The sequence below is a fragment of the Diabrotica virgifera genome, chromosome 7 (assembly GCF_917563875.1).
Source record: "Diabrotica virgifera virgifera chromosome 7, PGI_DIABVI_V3a".
Classification (NCBI taxonomy): Eukaryota; Metazoa; Arthropoda; class Insecta; order Coleoptera; family Chrysomelidae; genus Diabrotica; species Diabrotica virgifera.
In genome coordinates this window covers 15,875,712-15,896,077 of record NC_065449.1, presented here as the reverse complement: position 1 = coordinate 15,896,077, position 20,366 = coordinate 15,875,712, and the positions used below count along the sequence as shown (strand labels likewise).

The 20,366-nt window shown below is 31.0% G+C and overlaps 1 protein-coding gene across 3 annotated transcripts in view; it reads left to right on the top strand.

Moving 5' to 3' along the window:
- Nucleotides 1-15,837, top strand: part of LOC126888454 (uncharacterized) — an 86,910-nt gene extending 71,073 nt beyond the window's left edge. For all 3 annotated transcript variants that reach the window (XM_050656768.1, XM_050656767.1, XM_050656769.1), the window contains 2 exons: nt 2,970-3,118; nt 15,646-15,837. In XM_050656768.1, coding sequence (XP_050512725.1) covers nt 2,970-3,118; nt 15,646-15,688 — 192 coding nt within the window. In that variant the 3' untranslated portion in view covers nt 15,689-15,837. The remainder of the gene's footprint in view (nt 1-2,969; nt 3,119-15,645) is intronic.
- Nucleotides 15,838-20,366: the final 4,529 nt, after the last annotated feature.

The following is a 20,366-nucleotide window of genomic DNA, read 5'->3' as shown; positions in this document are numbered from 1 at the left end:
GCTACCAGAAAAATGAAGAACAATCCCAATGTAATTAGAAAATAGATTCGAAATCTTTTAAAACGAGCAAGGAAATGCATCGAACAAAATGGCGAACTTTTGAGCAACTGTTATAGTTCAAATATTTTTAATTTATGTTAAATTGTTGAATTGTAACGAATTTTTGTATTATTAGATATAGCAGTTTTAATTCTTTACTAAATCATTAAAATATCCCAATTCTCGCAATTCTAATTTTTAATGATGTGCATATAGCCACAAATCCAGAGAATCTATGAAGTCAGCGTAGTAAATAAGTATTAAGTATTTTTAAAATAAGTATTGATTCATTAACATTAAATTATTATTAAAAGTAAACAATACCTGGTTTTTAATCTCAGAGTTCTTTAAAATTTCAATATAATTTCAAAATTGATGTACTTAAATCAACGGCGAAAAAATTAAAATAAGCCTTTAATCACAGTTGTTCATGCTCTTTTAAAATGCACAGACAAATTTTTAAAATTTCAATATACAGGGTGTTGGTTCAAGGTCACAATTACTTTGTATTTTTTTCTTATTCCGGACCTGGATTTTTCTTGTCATTAGTAATTGGGTCGTTCCAATGTGGTAAATAAGTATTGATTATTTTTAAAATGAGTATTTATTCATTAACTTTAATAATTTATAACTAAAAGTTAATAATATCTGCTTTTTAATGTCAGAGATTTAAAAAAATTAAATATAATTTCAAAATTAAAGTCATAAAATTGTCTGGCCGAAAAATTGAAGCGAACCATTAAACTTACTTTTTTGTGACCTTTTCAAATATGCAAACAGATTTTCAAAATTTCAATATACAGGGTGTTGTTTTAAGGTCACAATTACTTTATAATTTTTTGTTAATCCAGACCTGGATTTTTCTTATGGTTAGTATGTCGACCGTTTGGGTTTTGAATGAGACATATGTGTACCAAATATCAAAAAAATATATTGGGTGGTTCTAAAGTTATGGCTTAGGAAAGAAATGGGCAAAATCGATAAAACACCCTGTAACTCGGTTATAAAAGTCGGTAGAGCAAAAAATGTACTATATCTAGAACCAGCTCGGTGACCTCTATTCACCATTAAAGTATTTCCGTTTCCCAATGAAACACCCTGTATAAGAAAAAGTTTACAATTCTACATCCCCTCCATTTTACAAAAATTGGAAAATACGGGGTCAAAAATATATGTTCAAAATAAGTCCGTACGTAATTGGATAAAATGACTAATTCTAAGTAACTTTTGTTCTATAGAGTTTTTTTATTATGTCAATACTTTTTGAGTTACGAGTGAATGTGTTCATTTTTAACCAAAAAAAATGTTTTTGCACGGTTTTTCGGAGATAACTCAAAAAGTAAGTATTTTAGCGAAAAAAATATTCTTAGTAAAAATATAGCTTATAAAAAATTTAAAAAAATGGTGTATGCATGAGGTCTGCAGACCCAGTAGAAGCAGAGTTGCAGCTAATGAAATGTAGGTTCTTCTTTCGTCAAATTCCAAATCAATATTTCAATGTGAAATAACCAAAAAACGGAGCACTTTTCGGGGAAAATTCATTACAACTTTTTTAAAGTGTTTAAAAAAAGGTTTATTTTTGTTTTTGAAAAAAACTTCTAACATTAAAAGTAACTGAGTTACGCTCAAAATATTGTTGGTCCCTTTTATTTTTGGGTAAAAAATGGCGAAAATCACCCCTTAATTAGCTTCTCAAATAAAATTAATCGTTACCGCTTTATAAGTTACTTTACTTATGTATTGTTTATATTATCTATAAGTTTCATTGGTTCAAAGTGCTCAGTTTTGAAAAAAATTGGGTTTAAAATAAAACATTTTTTTTTAATTTTGAAAAAAATCGTAATTGTTTATGGAATTAACTTAAAAACAATTAGGAAGACCAAAAATCTCAAAGAGTAATAAAATGTACGTTTTGCTTTTCTGAATATTTTTGATTTTTTGTTATCTTGTTAGACAAAAATAGGTTATGCTATGGCTGTTCAAAATTTGCCTAAACTCGTGATTAGTTACTCGTTCAAGCCATTTTAACTACAGCTTTTTCAAAACGAAGCACTTTGAACTTACAGATCATATAAATAATACATAGACAAAGTAACTTGTGAAGTGGTAATGTTAAAACGTATTATGTGATGCTAATTATGGGATGATTTTCGCGATTTTTTTTACCAAAAAATAAAAGGGACCAACAATATTTTGAGCTAACTCACTTACTTTTAATGTTACAAGTTTTTTTTAAAACAAAATTAAACCTTTTTTTAATCACTTCAAAAAAGTTAAAATGAATTTTCCCCGAAAAGTGCTCCGTTTTTGGGCTATTTCACATTGAAATATTCGTATTGGAATTTGATGAAGAAGAACTTACTTTTCATTAGCTACAACTCTGCTTCTGCTGAGTCTACAGACCTCAAGCATACATCATTTTTTTTTTCATTTTTTATAAGCTATATTTTTTCTAAGAATATTTTTTTCGCTTAATTACGTACTTTTTGAGTTATCTCCGAAAAACCGTCCAAAACCATGTTTTTGCTGTTAAAAATGAACATATTCACTTGCAAATAACTCGAAAAGTATTGACTTAGGGAAAAACTCTATAAAACAACAGTTGCTTAGAATTAGTCATTTTATCCAATTCCGGACTTATTTTTAATGTATATTTTTCACCTCCGAGAGGGGGTGTTCCCCTCCATTTTTGAAAAATGGAGGGGATATAGAATTGTAAACTTTTTCTTATATAATAATAGACAATTTCAACTACCTATTCCCAAATTTTCATCCTTCCTTTATTTTTTTTGGGGTCAGATTGTTCTTTGATCGGGCTAATAACTGTGTTATTTACATTAAGAACACAATTTCTGATTACTCATAATTTGTTATGGACTTTTAAACTTCAATTACGTTAAACAGCATATTTACCATTATATTTTTAACAGGTACAACCACTGCAAAGGGAAAAGATCACCATAGTGGGTGACAATACGTTCGTGAAACCCCAACCAGTGAAGGCTAGTGGCTTACCTCGTCCTACGGGAATCCCCAGGCCCGCATCTAGAATACCCGCCCCTCGTAGTAGTAATGTAAGGTAATGAATAACGGGCACACAGTTTTTGTAAGGAGAAGTCCGTACGTTTGATATCTGTTTTGATGTGATACAGGGCGAAGGTTTTTTAAGACTATTTTAAAAGAAAAACAAATTTATGCGACAAATTTTTATGTATTTTTAAGTAATTTGGGTGTGGTTTGGGTCTCAAATCTCTATATTTGTTTTATTAAGATCTTGTTTAACACAGTGGTGGATCTAGACACTTGACTTGGGGGGAGGGACTTTCCAATGAAACACCAAAGAAAAGACATAAAAAAGATAAACCCATACTGTATAAAAGACATAAATAGTAACATATTATATGCATTAATTTCTCTTCATTTTTTTAATAGGTGGGTTTATTAGGTTGAATTTGTCCGTCTATGGTTTAATTTTCAGCTATTATATTTTTTTGTTTTTTTTTTTACATTTTTTCTTTGATTTTAGACCCATATTTGGGGGGATCCGCAACTAGTTTAACATCTTATTGGTGATAAAAGTGTTTTAACCTCAAATTACTGATATTTAAATAGATGGAATCACTAACATACATTTTTTTAGGATGGTTTATGCTCTCTCTTGGCTGTGGAGTCAACAATATTATTATGGTGATATTTTTCAGTCCACAGTTCTCATATTATTTACAAATCTTAGTTTCATTGATGCTTACGAATATGGTAAGTTGCTCAAGACATTTTGTCGTTCAATGATAGAAACAGCATTTTGTGGTGAGCAATACCTTTTATTAACAGTAGCTGGTAGGAAAATCTCCAATTTAATATTTGCTGATGACAGTACACTTATAGCAGCAAATGGGCAAGAAATCTTTGATCTCCTGCGAAGAGTTGAGTACTAAAGCAATAAAGTTGCTCTAAAAATCAATAAAGCTAAGACAAAAATGATGGTGGTCGACAAATTCGACACTATTCAACTGACTAACATGTTACAAGAATACCAGATAGTAAACACCTTTGTCTATCTCGGGTCTAGTATAACTAACGATGGTAACTGTGAAGCAGAAGTTCGGAGACGTATTGGTATGGCAAAAAATGCGATGAGTCGCCTAACTAAAGTCTGGAAAGACAGATCTATCTCTCAAAATATCAAGATGAGACTAGTGAATGCCCTTGTATTCTCAATATTTCTATACGGAGCAGAGACTTGGACTCTTCGCGCATGCGAGCGCCAAAAAATGGATGCCTTTGAGATGTGGTGCTGGAGAAGAATGCTGCGCATACCTTGGACAGCTCGTAGGACAAACGTTTCCATTCTAAACCAACTCAAGATTCAAAAAAGGCTGTCCACAATATGTCTGCAACGAATACTGCAATTCTTTGGTCACGTGGTTCGCAGACAGTTTGGAGAGATCAATTGTTTCTGGAAACGTTCCGGGGAGAAGATCAAGAGGACTATCACCAACTGGATGGCCCGACCAAATAAAGAATTCAGCTGGAAACTCATTCTGCGAAGCTCTTAGAGCAGCTGAAGATAGAGACCAATGGAGAAACATTGTTAAGAATATTAGAAGAAATCACGATCCTCAGTAATGGGGAAACGACAAGAGAGAGAGAGAGAGAGAGAGAGAGAGAGAGAGAGAGAATACCTTTTATTAAGGGAGGGGTATGGTTTGACAATTATGAAATTTTCAATTTTTTTTATTATTTTAAATAAAAGTACATAACTTAAATAATATTCCCTGAAAATTTCAGATTGATCGGAGCAAAATTACCGAGAATACACCATGTTAAATATACCACCCTCCACTCACTTTGCAGAAGCTTTGCAGTAGTGAGAAACGTTCAACAGCTGTTCACTTTCTCTTTTGTAAATTACTCCGCAATTCAAAAACATATTCCGGTTTGCATCACTTTACGATTTGACGGACAAAAAAGAACTTAGAATTAAAGGTTTTCAAAACTTTAAACGCGTTTTTCTCAAAACTGCTTTTTTCAAAGGCGTTGGTCATTGTAACTCGAAAACTATTTGGCAGATCTACCTAAAATTTTGCATATATTTTCTTAGACATTTCGTGCGGTTACGCTTTCTAGATGTTTTTTGTTTTATGCTTATTTTTTGTTTAACAATAATAAATATATTGATTCTCACCCTTTTTCTACAAACATTTTTCTTATTTTGACTTCTGAGTGATACCAAGATGTCACATATCGTTAAAACTAAAAATCTTGACAGCGTTACGTCGAGTAATTTATAAACTAATACATAAAATCTTTTTGAATATATTCTTCAAATTCTTGAATTCTCTTCCTAAAGATTCAAGACTGGCAAAATAAACTTCCACGAATGCTTTTGCCTCTTGGTTCGATGAAATCTTAAGTATTTTTCCTGATCCGATCCGATGTACTATCATTGCACTATGGGGTCGGGCTTCTCACTCCAGTATAGGCACTACGCATCGCATTAATACCATGAGTTTGTTTTCAATCCGACGTCGGATCGGGAGAATTACGGATTCAATGTAGGTGCATCCTTAGATAGTAGAACCGCCAGACGTCACATCGAACTAAATCGGGCGAATAGGTTGGATTTTGCAATAATCCTTACCTTATTACTTTATTTCGCTCATTTTCGACGTGATTTGTTGAGCTCTATGAGACTGTGTGTTGTATTGAAGAAAAATTATGTGTTGTCTTCTGTAAATCAAGACTTGTTTTGCCAATTTGTGTATAGAGCTGTTCCAAAAAGTGACATCTATAATTTTTGAGTTTACTTTCACTTTCTTGGTCGGACCGGAACTTGTTCAGAGTGCAACCACTAGGTGTACATCGCTTATTAGCCACGTGTTTTGATTTAGGATTAAAATGGCAGACCTAAATCTCATTCACAATGAGAAAATATATTTATCGTTTCTAAAACGCTCTAAATGTTGTTGAAACCAAACCTTCTTCTTCTTAAAGTGCCTATCCGTTCTGGATGTTGACGATCATCATGAATATCATGATTTTGTTTACCGCAGCGCGGAACAGTTCAGTGGTAGTCGTGTTATTTTCCTTTTCATGATAATTTTTCAGTGCGTAACAAATGATAGGAAAAAGGGTAAGTCCGTGATAATACACATTTATGACATTTATTCTAACATGACATTTTAGTTAAATCTGACAGTTGTCACATTTTATTTTCAATTTGGAATAAAAACAAATCAAATGTGTTTCTTGCATTTATAAAATGGTATTTTCATTGATTTGTATAGTCTTATAAATTATACAGATTATATTTGTAATATGATTATCTAATTAAAAAAAATTATTTTTTTATTATGGCGCCATCTATCGACAACAACTAGAATAACCACCGAACTAGAATAATTACCAAAGTAATCACCGACGTGCCTTTTTTTTCTGCCACATACAATTTAATGCGTTAGAAAGAAATCGAAAAACTGTGACGCACTGAAAGATGATCATGAGAAAAAGAATATACCACATTCGTAAATTTTGAAGCCAGGAAATGCGTCTTCACGGTCCTCTTTTACCATTTACCTTCCCTTGGAGGATCAATTGGAGAAGGCCGTAACGTTTTTGATTTCTCATTTTTCTCATTCCGCCATTCAAACCAAACCTTTCAAGACCGTAATGTCTATTTTTCCTATAACTGCGGGTATTGCTCACTTTTCTTAACTATTCATGAATTTGTTTTGGTACTATGGTTTATTTTTTAACCAGGAGGAGTAAACTAAAAAAAAAAGATTCACACCCAAGAAAGTCACTAGAATAATAACCAAATACATCTTCTTTTTTGGTTGATCTAGTCGGCCCTCAACGGTAATCCATAAATATTATATTAAATTAATACGTCTCTAAAGAGTTCCAAAAACAACTGCTTTTTATATAAAAGCAGACCAACAATCTAAAAATTAAAGGAATAACACAGAAAACACACAAAATCGCCGATATAACTTAATTAACCTATGAAATGTCACTAGTGTCAAATTTTGATAAATGTAATTAGTGTCAAAATTTGATAACAGTGGAGTAAACTTGCCTGCGGTTGGACCAATTACAAACAAGCAATACAGCGCGGTAAATTTGAATCACTCATCTTGGTTAAAAAACAAACCATGGACCCTTTCAAAAACAAAAATGTATTGCTGTACGATTATTCAGTGTTTTCCATTGTAAAAGAATATTTTGACACATCAACTTTGAGCAACTGTCAATAGGGCTTTTCATCGATTGTCATTTGTTTCGAGCTTATGTCATATGTCACATAATATTAATATATCTACGCCATACCTCTTTGGTTTGTATCATTTGTAGATACCAATGACGTATGACGTAGATATATTAATATTATGTGACACATGACAGAAGCTCGAAACAAATGACTGTGAATGAAAAGCCCTATATACGAATAAGTTGGCACGACACGAAACTTCTGACTGTTCATCAAACAATAGAACTATTTTTATATAAAATCAAACGAAGAAACTAATAACATCTTTTATCGAACGACAAAATATTCATACTGATTTTTATGCATCGTATGAACTAACCCAAGTATTTTTAGTTTTTTTTTTAACCATAGATCTCCCTAAACGAACGTACTGCAAAAAACTTTTGGACGATTTAGTTGATTCTCAAACAAATCTGATGTACAGAAAAGAATAAAAACGCATGTAAAAGATAAGACTGTTAATTTTTAAATGAACGTATGGCTTTTGCATAAATTTGTTTTTCGAGCAATCAATTTAAAAAGCGTGTAATTTTAAAAACTATTCATAAATCGTAAATAAATGTTTTTTATGTATTTTTATTAGATAAATAGAAGGTTGCATAAATGTTCATTGTAGAAAGTAAGGACACTCTGAAACATTCAATACTAAATGTCAATTTTGGAGTTGTGCAGAAGATATTTATTAGCTTTGGCAACACATCAACTAACCTGACATATTATGTCAAACTGTAAGAAAAACCAAATAGCAACCAATAACAGTAGGATAATCAATGATTTTAATATATTTGGACAATCTACTTTCAAATTTTGAAGTTATAATATATTGAGTTCAAATATGACTGTCTTGTTTACAAAAATTTTGTTTACAAAACAACTACAACTACAAAAACAACTACAAATGTTTACTATTGTTTACAAAAATATTTGTTAAACAGGTTATATTTCCAAAAAATCTTGACACAGTGAGTGAAATATTCAGTAACATTTAATATTTCTGGACGCTGTTGAATTGTTTGTAACGGTTTTTGTCAAACAAGCCTCTGCTGTCAACCAGCGTTCTGTCAACTTCAAGTGTCATGGCTTGATAATTCATTTGGCGAACATTTATGCAACGCACTATTTACCGAGTTCTTTTTAATGGTCCGTAGTCAATGCTCAAAATACTGGATGCTTTCCTAAACTAAATAAACTAATACAGACTGTTATTATTAACTAAATACTACAAATTGTTATTTATTTGTGTAGAATAGATTTGTTGTGTTTCACCTTCTTCTATGATAAAATATATTTTGTACTATTTTGCAGATGTATAAAGCTTTTTTTCATGTACTGATGTAGGTGTAAGGATAAGAGACAAATATTAGTGACTTGTAAATTGGAAAAGATACGTGGAAACTGTGTAAGATTTGTTTTTCATGTAATAGAGTTCGTTTCAAGTTACTATAAGACTGAACTTTTTGCCAAAATCAAATCAACGAAATTATTGTCCTTTTCATGATCATTTTTCAGTGCGTAACAAATGATAGGAAAAAGGGTAAGTCCGTGATAATACACATTTATGACATTTATTCTAACATGACATTTTAGTTAAATCTGACAGTTGTCACATTTTATTTTCAATTTGGAATAAAAACCAATCAAATGTGTTTCTTGCATTTATAAAACGGTATTTTCTTTGATTTGTATAGTCTTATAAATTATACAGATTATATTTGTAATATTATTATCTAATTAAAAAAAATTATTTTTTTATTATGGCGCCATCTATCGACAACTAGAATAACTAGAAAAAATGTTATAAAAATGTCACCGACGAAATGTAATCACCGACGTGCCTTTTTTTCTGTCACATACAATTTAATGCGTTAGAAAGAAATCGAAAAACTGTGACGCACTGAAAGATGATCATGAGAAATACTGTACTATGATATTCGTGATTATAGAGCATCTCCTCAAAATCTCCTCTAGCATATGCTTGATGGACCAATTGAGTGCTTCTTAGATCCCTATTCTACCATTATCGACATCCATTTATTATCCCTAATTCGACATACGACTCTATAGCTCTGGAGCTCTTGTACGACTCGGTCGAATGACTTCAACTAGTCAATAAATATTATTACCAGTGACACCAGTCCTATATTTATGTTATGTGTGTTTTTCTGTGGTTAACCTTCAGTTCCATGTAATTTGCTAACAAAGATTCTTCTTTATTGTTGATTTTTTTTAAATATTAGCAGTGTTACAGCTAATATTCGATTAAATTGTTCAACACTTCATCTAAGATTGACATCAAACTGATAATACATGACGGTAAAGTGAATAATCAGTGGTACTCAAAATGTTTGAAAGTCAAAATATAGGGGCCATTTTAGAGCTTTTTTTATTTCAATAAATTGAAACTTTTTTTAACAATAGTAAAGTGAACATACATGAAGATAGTGATTAAAATGCTCATATGGATCAATTTCCACCATCTTATACAAGTATTCTGTTCTTTTTCTTGTTACAAGTCACACCAGTACACTACTTTCTAAGAACACCGTGTATATAATGAAATTTGACGATCTTTTTTACAATTTATAAGAATTGGCGTACCGAAAGTCACTGTATATTTTTTAATAGTGTGTATATCATGTAAAAGTACTGCATTTTTAACGGAACTGGTCGTAGAATAATATATTTTTTGAAGTGGTATATCGAAACAGTATTGTCATAGAACGAAAGAGATTATATTTAAATACAGCTGTTTTCACTTAACACGTTCACTCCCAGAATATTATGAATACGGGAAAAATAACTGTGGACCAATATTATTGGCAGTGAAAGTGTTTACGTTTTATTAAAATAAAAAATGAATCTGTTCTTATCGTTATTAACAAAAATAAATATTTTTTATAAAACAATTACATATTTCTAAACAAAAAAAGAATGTGTGTGTACTTTGTACGCACGTAAGAGGTTATACTTCTATTATATGATTTCAACGAAATTAATATACTTTAAACAGTTTATTTATATTTTATTCAAATATTAAACTAATTTTAATACTTACCACTTTTCAAAAGATTTTATTAAAACAATACCAAAAATTAAAAAAATAAAAGAATAAAACACACACAAACACATTGAAAAATGCCACAAATGATTTCGGAACAATTGTCGGAAAAAATTTTAACTAAATACGTATTTTCTGAAAAAAAAATTTATATAATAAATATAGTTACAATCATAAAATGTATAAGAAAAATAAAAAAAAAAGTTTCTATTGGGGTTCGAACCCGCTTATGTTAGCGCAGTTAGTATTGAAATTCATTCATCTTACACTTTTACCCACGGAGACACATGCATCATGTGGGAAGATCGACTAACTAAACGGTTTAAACTTTTGACAGTTTGTTTCTAGTCTGTTGAAACTGATGGAGATTTAAATTTAACTATAGAAAGAGAGTATATTTTGAGTATTTATATATTTTATTTGCTTATTTAAGTATAATCTCGTATTTTAATAACTTGTAGCCTAATACAATTTATTATACATAACAATGGCTTAATAGTTTGTAGTTTTCAATATCTACAATATCAAATCATTACTCATATCATAGTTGTGAACTTTTCAGCCCTAACGCTGATTTTGGATTATTTTGATAATTTTGAAGTAGATATATGTTCAACAAATAATAATTAAACAAGGCTGTAAAGCACACAATCTAATTATCACCTAAAACTCCAAACGCAGACGTTACTGAAAGATTTAAATCTCATCTATTCGGCTAACTATCTTAACAGGCAATTCAGGAATTTGAGAAAGATATTTATAGTCATATGAGAGCATATTTTTGGTCCGTCGCAGTCTAGCATCTAAACATCCTAGCACAATCGTTACTATAGTGCAAGTCACATTCAGATCGCACTGTACGGATATAGGATAACAGTGCCAATTCTACTGTCATTGTAATTTTTGCTACTTTTTTAAAATAAGCAGGGTCAAACTCAAAAAAAAAAAGTTCACAGAAGTGTAGTATTTTTCCATTTTACATTCATAAATATTTCCCAACTTATAATTCTCTTCAAAAATGAATATGTAACCATTTTCAATTTCGTTGCAACACGAAACTACAGCCGCATTATTATTCCAGTTCAATCAGAGAGTGCTGCAAGCACCTCTACCGGTTTCGAAACTTATTAGTCTCTCATCAGGAGGCACATATGCTGCTCTCTCTGACAAAACTAGGACAAACCCCGGCGTGCAGTCACGGATTGCAACGAACTAAATGGCAGGGATGCCCTAGCGGCAACTGCTAGCAAAAGACTAAATCTTCAATCTAATAGCACATAAAACAACACCAAAAAATGTTGTTCCACGTCCTACCAGACCGAAAACAATGGGAACCTTAGTCTTTAGTCTTATAATTCTCTTATAGAAGCCGGCTCATAACGTAAGATTAACAACTTTGACAACATTGTAGTTATTTCTGCCACATACAACAGGCTGCACATGCGTATCTCTGTAACGCTGCCATCTGAATGTGAACTTCAGTATAGACTGTTAAAACTTAAAAAAATCTTCTGATGCTCATAGTCTGAAATAGAGTGATATTTATTGGTCCTTCAGAGCCGTTTGTTACTGCTTCATTCATCGGACTTCACTATAGAGTGATGAGCGCGCTAATAACCGGCAAAATAACGCAAAAGATGGTAAGCATTAAGTTGTGAGATAAAAAAAACTAGTAGAGTTGGGAAATTTGGCGATAAGAACGTATAGATTTACATTATATTTATTGTTTCCCACCTTTACACGTATCAGAGGAGTATGTCAACTAAAACTGTCACTGTCACAGTGTCAGTTGCCAAACTCCTCCGATATGTCTAAAGGTGGGAAACGATAAATTCAATGTAAATTTATAGGTTTTTATCGCTAAACTTCCCACCTCTACTAGTTTCATTTCTTTTTATCTCACAACTTAACATGTTTTCCATCTTTCGCGTTATTTTGCCCGTTATTAGGGCGCTCACCACTAATATACACATTTGTATACATGTTTTCTAATCGAATCTTTTTTCTGTTCGATTATTCTGGAATATCCTATTACACTAATTTGTATAAATCTATGAAATGTAGATCTAAGGGTGATGAGTACTGAATAAGCTCTAAAAGTGTTCAATGAGGCACACGAAATACGCACAAAGGGGTTTTATTATTTAAAATTGCTATTTTCAACATTGGATCTTGCTTTACATTATCAAATGCCTTTTGATAGTCAATAAAGCAAACCAAGTGTACTTTAGTTGTAACCTTCTTCGTCAAAAATACATTACAGATAATGTATATATTTGAATAGATTGTTTTGTGCAATTTTGTATCTCTAGAACGATTGGAATATTTATACTATGTAAAGATGTGGTATTCTCCTTTTCATGAACATTTTTCAGTGCGTCACAAATTATAGAAAAAAAGGTAAGTCCGTGATAATACACATTTATGACATTTATTCTAACGTGACATTTTAGTTAAATCTGACAGTTGTCAAATTTTATTTTCAATTTGGAATAAAACCAAATCAATTGTGTCTATTGCATTTATAAAATGGTATTTTTTTTCATTTGTATAGTCTTATAAATTGTACAGATTATATTGATAATATTATTATTTTATTTAATAAATAATTGTTTTTTGATTATGGCGCCATCTATTGACAACTAGAATAATCACCGAACTAGAATAATTACCAAAGTATTCACAGACCTGCCTTTTTTTCTGTCACATACAATTTAATGCGTTAGAGAGAAATCGAAAAACTGTGACGCACTGAAAGATGATCATGAGAAAAAGATTAATAGCCATTCAAATTAATTTTTTATATATTCTTCTGGACAAAATACATAACTAGTCTTGCTTTTGTAATAAATAACACATCAAGATTAGAAATTAGTTTCAAACTATTCAGAGTAATGGCCTATATTGTTTCCGTACATTTGAAATAAAGACCTAAGACGATCCTAAACGTCCATACACTCTCAAAAAAGAAGAATAGATGATACATTTTACTGTGGCCTCAAAAAATTCTAATTACCACAGCATATGCAGATTTAAATTTTGTAAAGTGAATAGTTAAAAACAAAAATAGACTGAAAAGTTCACAATTTGACAATTATGCTTATACTTTATGATGTAAATCCTGTACAATCAAATTTTTGTTCCAGGTGTATCAATTAATGTAAAAATTTTACCATATAAGTCTGCTAAATATTTTTCTGTCAAGCCAGTCAAGTTTTATATATGAAGTGTTGAGAATAAGAGTTTATTTACAAATACCAGTCAATTTCGCAATGCAAGCAAGCAATAGTGATTTAACCCAGCCTGAGAGACTTGCTCACCCCTTGAGAATGACATTCGAGTGATACAATTCATGCGCGCGCATGTCAAAGTTGACAGTTTCATTTTTACATACTTTTACTTGATCTACCCGGCAGCTACTCTAAGGGCCGGTTGTTCGAACGCTAATCAAAACTGATCATTATCAAATATTTAATTACAATTATATTTGATTAAGCGTACTTCTGACATATGTCGCATTTTGAGGTTATGTTGACTGATTTATTTTATTATTTTGGTTTTAATTTAAAATAAAACATAATTAAACTCTTTCTGATGTTAATTTCTTGTTTTTACTTACAAATCAATAATAATAATAAGCAATTTTTAATAATTTAAGAGCTGCGGCTATATTTTAATTACTGTTTTACCTACAATCAATAACTGATTAGTGTTTTACATGTATTTTTCATGTCGCGATTTGATTCCCATCAAGAAAATTGATTACAATAAATGATTGATTATAATCAACTTCTTGATTAGCGTTCGAACAACCGGCCCCTAGTCGTGCAAAAACATTGCACACAGAAGAATTATTTTAATTTGACACCAAAATAGTGTCGTGTTTCAGTTCATTTGAACAACCTTGAACCATCAATCGTCTTTATTTGGCAACACTGTACCAGGCAGAATATTTTGCATAATTTATCGTTGACTCATAGAAACACAGCATCCCTGATTAAAGAAATTTCATCAGAAAAATTATTCTCAACCCTTCATTTATAATTACTTGCATATTATTTGTATATGGAATATTTATCTTGCCTAATATAAAGTATTTTTTATGATCACAGAATCTGAAACATAGCAATAATACCAATAACGCTCATCATCCTATTATTTAGAGAAGCTTTAGAGCCATATTGTACTGGGATGCCATTGCATAATGCAGCGTTGCCATCAGCGCGACGATTACGTCAATAAAAACACAAGATACGATCCCAAAATTGTAAAGTCGGCAGCAGTGGTCATGAATAATGTTTGTATCAAGGAAAAGTGCTTCATTTTCCACCTTTAAATCTTTAAAATCCATTTTGTTCTATTTTTCGATCAAATTCCCTAAGCTGTTGCTTTGCATTAGTATTTAATGATCTATTTTTAGCAATTGACATGTCTTACTTTCTTATTGTCTGTTTTCTATATATTTTTTTCTATTTTGTATATTTTTCTTAGTCTCTTGTTGTATACCTTAAAATTATCTTTGTGATTTTGAATAGTTTTCTTCCAGTAGAACTTGTTTTAGTCTAGGGTACTTTTTCTTTCATATTAAATTATTTAGACTCCTATCAGTTTTAAATTTTCTTTAAATTCAATGTTTTAGTAGTTTTGCCAGATTTCCACATCCGTTAGTTTCTCATTTTGATCACCTTCTTGCTTTTTACGTTTTTTCGTCCAGAATAAAGTTCAAAGTGTTGGTTATTGGAGTGAAACAGGCTACAATCCGTGAGCTGTATCTGTATCGAGGAATAAAACAAGAGTTTTTCATCAGTTGTTCAACATTTTAACCTAAGAAGTTTTCTCAATGCTATACTATAACAAATATGGCAACACTGCATCCAAATCACATATATTTAAGTATATTCAAATGGGAAATAAGCCACAATTTTACCTAAAAATGATTTTATTAACGTTTCGACGCCGAAGTCGGGTGTCGTTGTCAAAATACAAAATAATACTAAATAAATAAAAATGTTGTTGCTTAGTAAAAAATTCTTCTAATAATTTATTTAATATGACTCATTTATATCGGCAATTCAGACACGTATTATACATTTTAAAGTAGACGACTTTAAAATGATATAGCTTCAGAACAACACATATATTTATTGATGAGCGAGCGGTGTTGCCACATTTGACGTAATGTTTGCCACGCTGTCATTGTATTTGGCTGGAACTCTAGCGAAATATGGCTCTTAAGCGACACTATGCGTACTATCTTAACATTTTCGTCATCTTTTAGGCCAAATTCGTGGAGTTTTGCGGATTCTCAAAGTGAAATATGAAAATGAATCCAGTAACAAGTATATAGTTGCTGTTTGTGCCTTATATTTGTATCCGAGCTTTTTAATATAAGTATTGTAAAGCATATCTCCTAGCGTATTGTTTTCTTTAATTTTGTTAAATATACGATTAATATATTTATTGAATAATATTCTCGTTTTAGTATAATATAAATATGTATATTGTGAGCGTTTGTACCTATTTAATTGACCTGTTTTTATACCAAAAATGTTTGATAGAAAGTATAAAGTAACTTAAGTATCCCAGTTGGAGTTTTTGTCAATAAATTCTACGTCAGCTCTTGCTATACTCGAAGTGCTTCGGCATTAAGTAAGAAAACGCACTATTTTTATTATTTTTCGCTTTTCAACTGTTTATCTCTTTCAAAAATGAATTTTGGTTGAATTTCTCAAGAGAGTGTAAAGTTTCAGCTTTGATCTCAAGCGATAAGTCTGGTAATAATCGCACGAGACTGAATCTGGTGTATATGGTGGATGGAATATGAATTCGGATCTCATTTGGTGTAAATTTTTCTTTGGAACAGTAGCTTTGTAAGTGAGTGCGTTATTTTGATTGAAAATATCTTTTGCGAGGTTAACCAGTGTGTGTTTTTTTAAATTGGCGTGGGAACAGTCCAATAGAGCTGCATACTTCATATTTTTGCAAATTTATTCAAGCAGTAAATTAAAATAATATATTTCGCAGTCGGTCGTCTTTTGCCGCTGTTAGTTCACTGTATTTTAATGTTCTCCAAAGATTCTCATCCAATTTTGACACGCATTGAATGGCATGTCAAAACACCACCCTACTCTGAAGCAGTTTGAAATAGTCTAGGCACCAAATAGAGGTCACCGTGTCCTTTTCAATTATGATGGACAAACTCAACGGTTTCTTATAAATTTTTTGATACTGATTACGAATTTCGAGGGTGGATTTCGATCCGAGTGGTCAAAAAATAGTTATAACCAATTTAATTGTTTATAAGGCTCTGGCTCATAAACTAAAAGAGATAAAAAAGAATGTTTTAAATAAAATTTGTTCGTTAATAAAAAACGAAGAAAAAACGTTTACTAAACTTAAATCCAACAATTAGAACTCAAGATATTGTAAAATTAGTGCACAATGCAAGTTGCAAATTGCAAATAATTATTTTTCGAAGCTTTATCGATCGTAACTTGGCTTCTACGTACGAAAATGAGCCTTAGGTCTCATTTTAAAGCTTCGTTAATAGGCTTCCAAACAGAGTTTGTTAAATTAGTTGATCTTCATTTGTTTTAAAGTTATACCCATTTGAAATAATTATTTTCTTAAAAAAATTGTACATTAATTTGTTTATAAGGTTTACAAGCAAATTTAACCTATAAACATTTATACTTTAATTAACAATAATGATAGAAAAACTCAAAAGGAACATTTTGAGCATACGAAAATGTTTGTAAGTTTATTTTTGGCCAAAATATCGATATTTTAATAGTGCGCTTTGAGGCGCAAGATCGGCTCACCGCGTAAAGTTTCACGCGCTAACTTCTCAATGCAAATTATAATTTCTATGTATATATACGTTATCTTCATTTTCCATTTTTAAAGATCCTAATAAAATGTTGTCATATAATTCTTATAATTAAATCATCATGCTGTACCTCGTATCACCTTCAATTCTATTTACTTTGTCTTCTATTTTTTGTACTAAATGAGAAAAAAACATTACAAACTAATATTTCAGAAATAGAACTAAAAAGTAAGTTGATATTATTAATTAATACTATTTTTACAAACTTTTTGTTTCATGCATCTGAATCGAGAGATACAGGGAATCTCAGCTTTTTTGACATCTGCATAAGTTCTTAGAGCAATTTTTACAGTTACATGGTGGTACAAATAAGTCTGTTTTTGTAGGCAGCAAAACTAAAACTTTCTGGGGCTTCAGAGTCTAATTATCTATATGATATAGATATAATCTATATCATATAGATATCCAGTGGATAGTATCCATATAAAGTGGATCTAGTTCTTTTGTAGCATCACCAAGCATCAATGATGATGATGCAAAATAACTCGATCCATTTATATATGGATACCACATATTGGCTCATTTGCATGCGTAGAAGCCGAGTTACGATCGATAAAGCGTCGAAAAATACTTGACTGTGAGCAGATGTTGCGCCTCATAGCGCGCCGTTAAAATATCGATATCTTGACGAAAAATAAACTTACGAACATTTTCTTAAGCTCAAATTATTCCTTTTGAGTTCTTCTATCATTATTGTTAATTAAAGTATAAATGTTTACAGCTCAAATTTACTTGAAACCCTTATAAACAAATTAATGTACAATTTTTTTAAGAAAATTATAACTTCAAAGGGTATAACTTTAAAACAAATGAAGACAAAATAATTTAACAAACTTTGTTTGGAAGACTATTAATTAAGCAAGAAAATGAGACCTTCTAAGGCTCATTTGCATGCGTAGAAGCCGAGTTACGACCAATAAAGCTTCGAAAAATACTTATTTTGCAATTTGCATTGTGCACTAATTTTACAATATCTTGAGTTATAATTGTTGGATTTAAGTTTAGTATACGTTTTTTTCTTCGTTTTTTATTAACGAATAAATTTTATTTGAAACATTCTTTTCTAGCTCTTTTAGTTTATGAGCCAGAGCCTTATAAACAATTAAATTGTTTATAATAATTTTTTGACCACTCAGATCGAAATCCACCCTCGAAATTCGTAATCAGCAGCCAAAAATCCATAAGAAACCGTTGAGTTTGTCCATCAGAATTGCAAAGGACACGGTGACCCCTCTGGCGCCTAGACTAAAATGACTATGAAGATAGTTTAAAGAGAATATAGTCCAATACTGCGATTTTGTATATAAGTCTTATTTCAGCGTTGTCATGAGGTTAATATTTATTCATATCGGTTAAAAAATACTTTGGACACTGTAAATAATTATGAGCATATAAAAATGCCCAAGAAGATGGATTGGACAGATTTAGTCAAATATTGGTAATTTCCATGCAAGTTTTAGTTCAGCATTGTCATGATGTTAATATTTCTTTTGTTTAAATGTTTAAAAATTTGGTACAGTAAGTCATGATTATGATGATATGATCCATGCTTGGCCTAACTTTGAGAAACAGAATACGAAATAATAAGATACGGCGAAGAACTGGAGTGGAAGTGGTCAAGACACGTCGCAAGACAGGGAGACAACAGATGGACAAAGAAGATTTTGGAGTGGCTGCCAAAGGCAGACAAGCGAAGTTGTGGAAGACCACCTACCAGATGGACCGACGATGTTAAAAGAATAGCGACAAACTGTATTGCAGCTGCGCAGGACAGAGAAGGGTGGAGACATCTTGAGGATTCCTATGTCCGACAGTGGACAAATTTAGCTGTGTGATGATGATGAAGTCATGATGAACGTATAGACCAGTAAGGATCTGCGAAAAACGTCTATTTTTGGATGTGAGAGGTGGCATTCGGATTTTTGCAGATAAAGTTAGGTGACACCTTTAGTAATCATAATTGACTTATGCTCCTTCTCAAATATGCCCGGAACATTAATAAAAAAATTAAAGTATTTAAAAATTTCGAAAAACATCGATTTTTTTCTGCTTTCTTTGCTTATAACTTTAAAACGATTCGTTTTGGAACAAAGTCGTAGAGAAATAAAATAAAGATAATTGAATTTTGTATGATATACGACTGGTAAAAAATGTCTTAAGGTATTACCTTTTCTGCAATATAGCAATAAATACAAAATAAGGGGGCAAAATAAGTCTGTTGTTATTCAATATTTTTTAACCACTTTGGTGGCACTTAGAACCTTAGTAATTCGCTTAGGCAATTCTTTGTAACATACTTAAATCGTGTACCAAATTTCATTAAAATCGACGTAATAAATTTTGCATAATAAATTTGCAATCTAAATGTTTTTAAAAAAGTTCAAACTTTTTAAAATCTTTCTGAACAAAAAGTAGACCATTTAGAAGTTGGCTAATTTTTTTACATATAAAGAGGTGCTCTACCTATCTAATACACTTTACAGAATTAAAATCGGATTATTTAAGGGGCCCCAGCAATGTTTTAAATTTATAAACAATTTTTTGGCTTATAAACAAATAGCTTTGTTTAATAATAAAAAAATTAATTTTTAGCAATGCAAATAATTAAAACCGGTATAATTTGACTTAAACTTTCAAATGCTGTCAGCAGAATTGCTATTTTATTTGTTAATCAAACGTTATTCGCGTTCAAAAATTGCAATTTCTCGATTTTTTTTAAAGTTCCACCGCGTTTATCTTGAAAACTATGCATCCTACGAAAAAACTTGTAAGAACATTTTTTGCTTAGAATTACCCAAGAAATACAAAAAAATGTTTATAAAACAATCCTGGCCACAGCACTAATTTGTTTATAAACCAAAAAATTGTTTATAACTTTAAAACATTGCTGAGGCTGCATAAATAATCCGATTTCAATTCTGTAAAGTGCATTAGATAGGTGGAGTACTTCTTTATATGTAAAAAATGACAAATCTTTGTATATTCTAGTTTTTGTTGTGCAAGATTTTAAAAAATTTTAATTTTTAAAAAAAGTTTAGATTGCAAAATTATTATGCAAAATCTAGTAAGTCAATTTTAATGAAATTTGGTGTACGGTTTTAGCACATTGA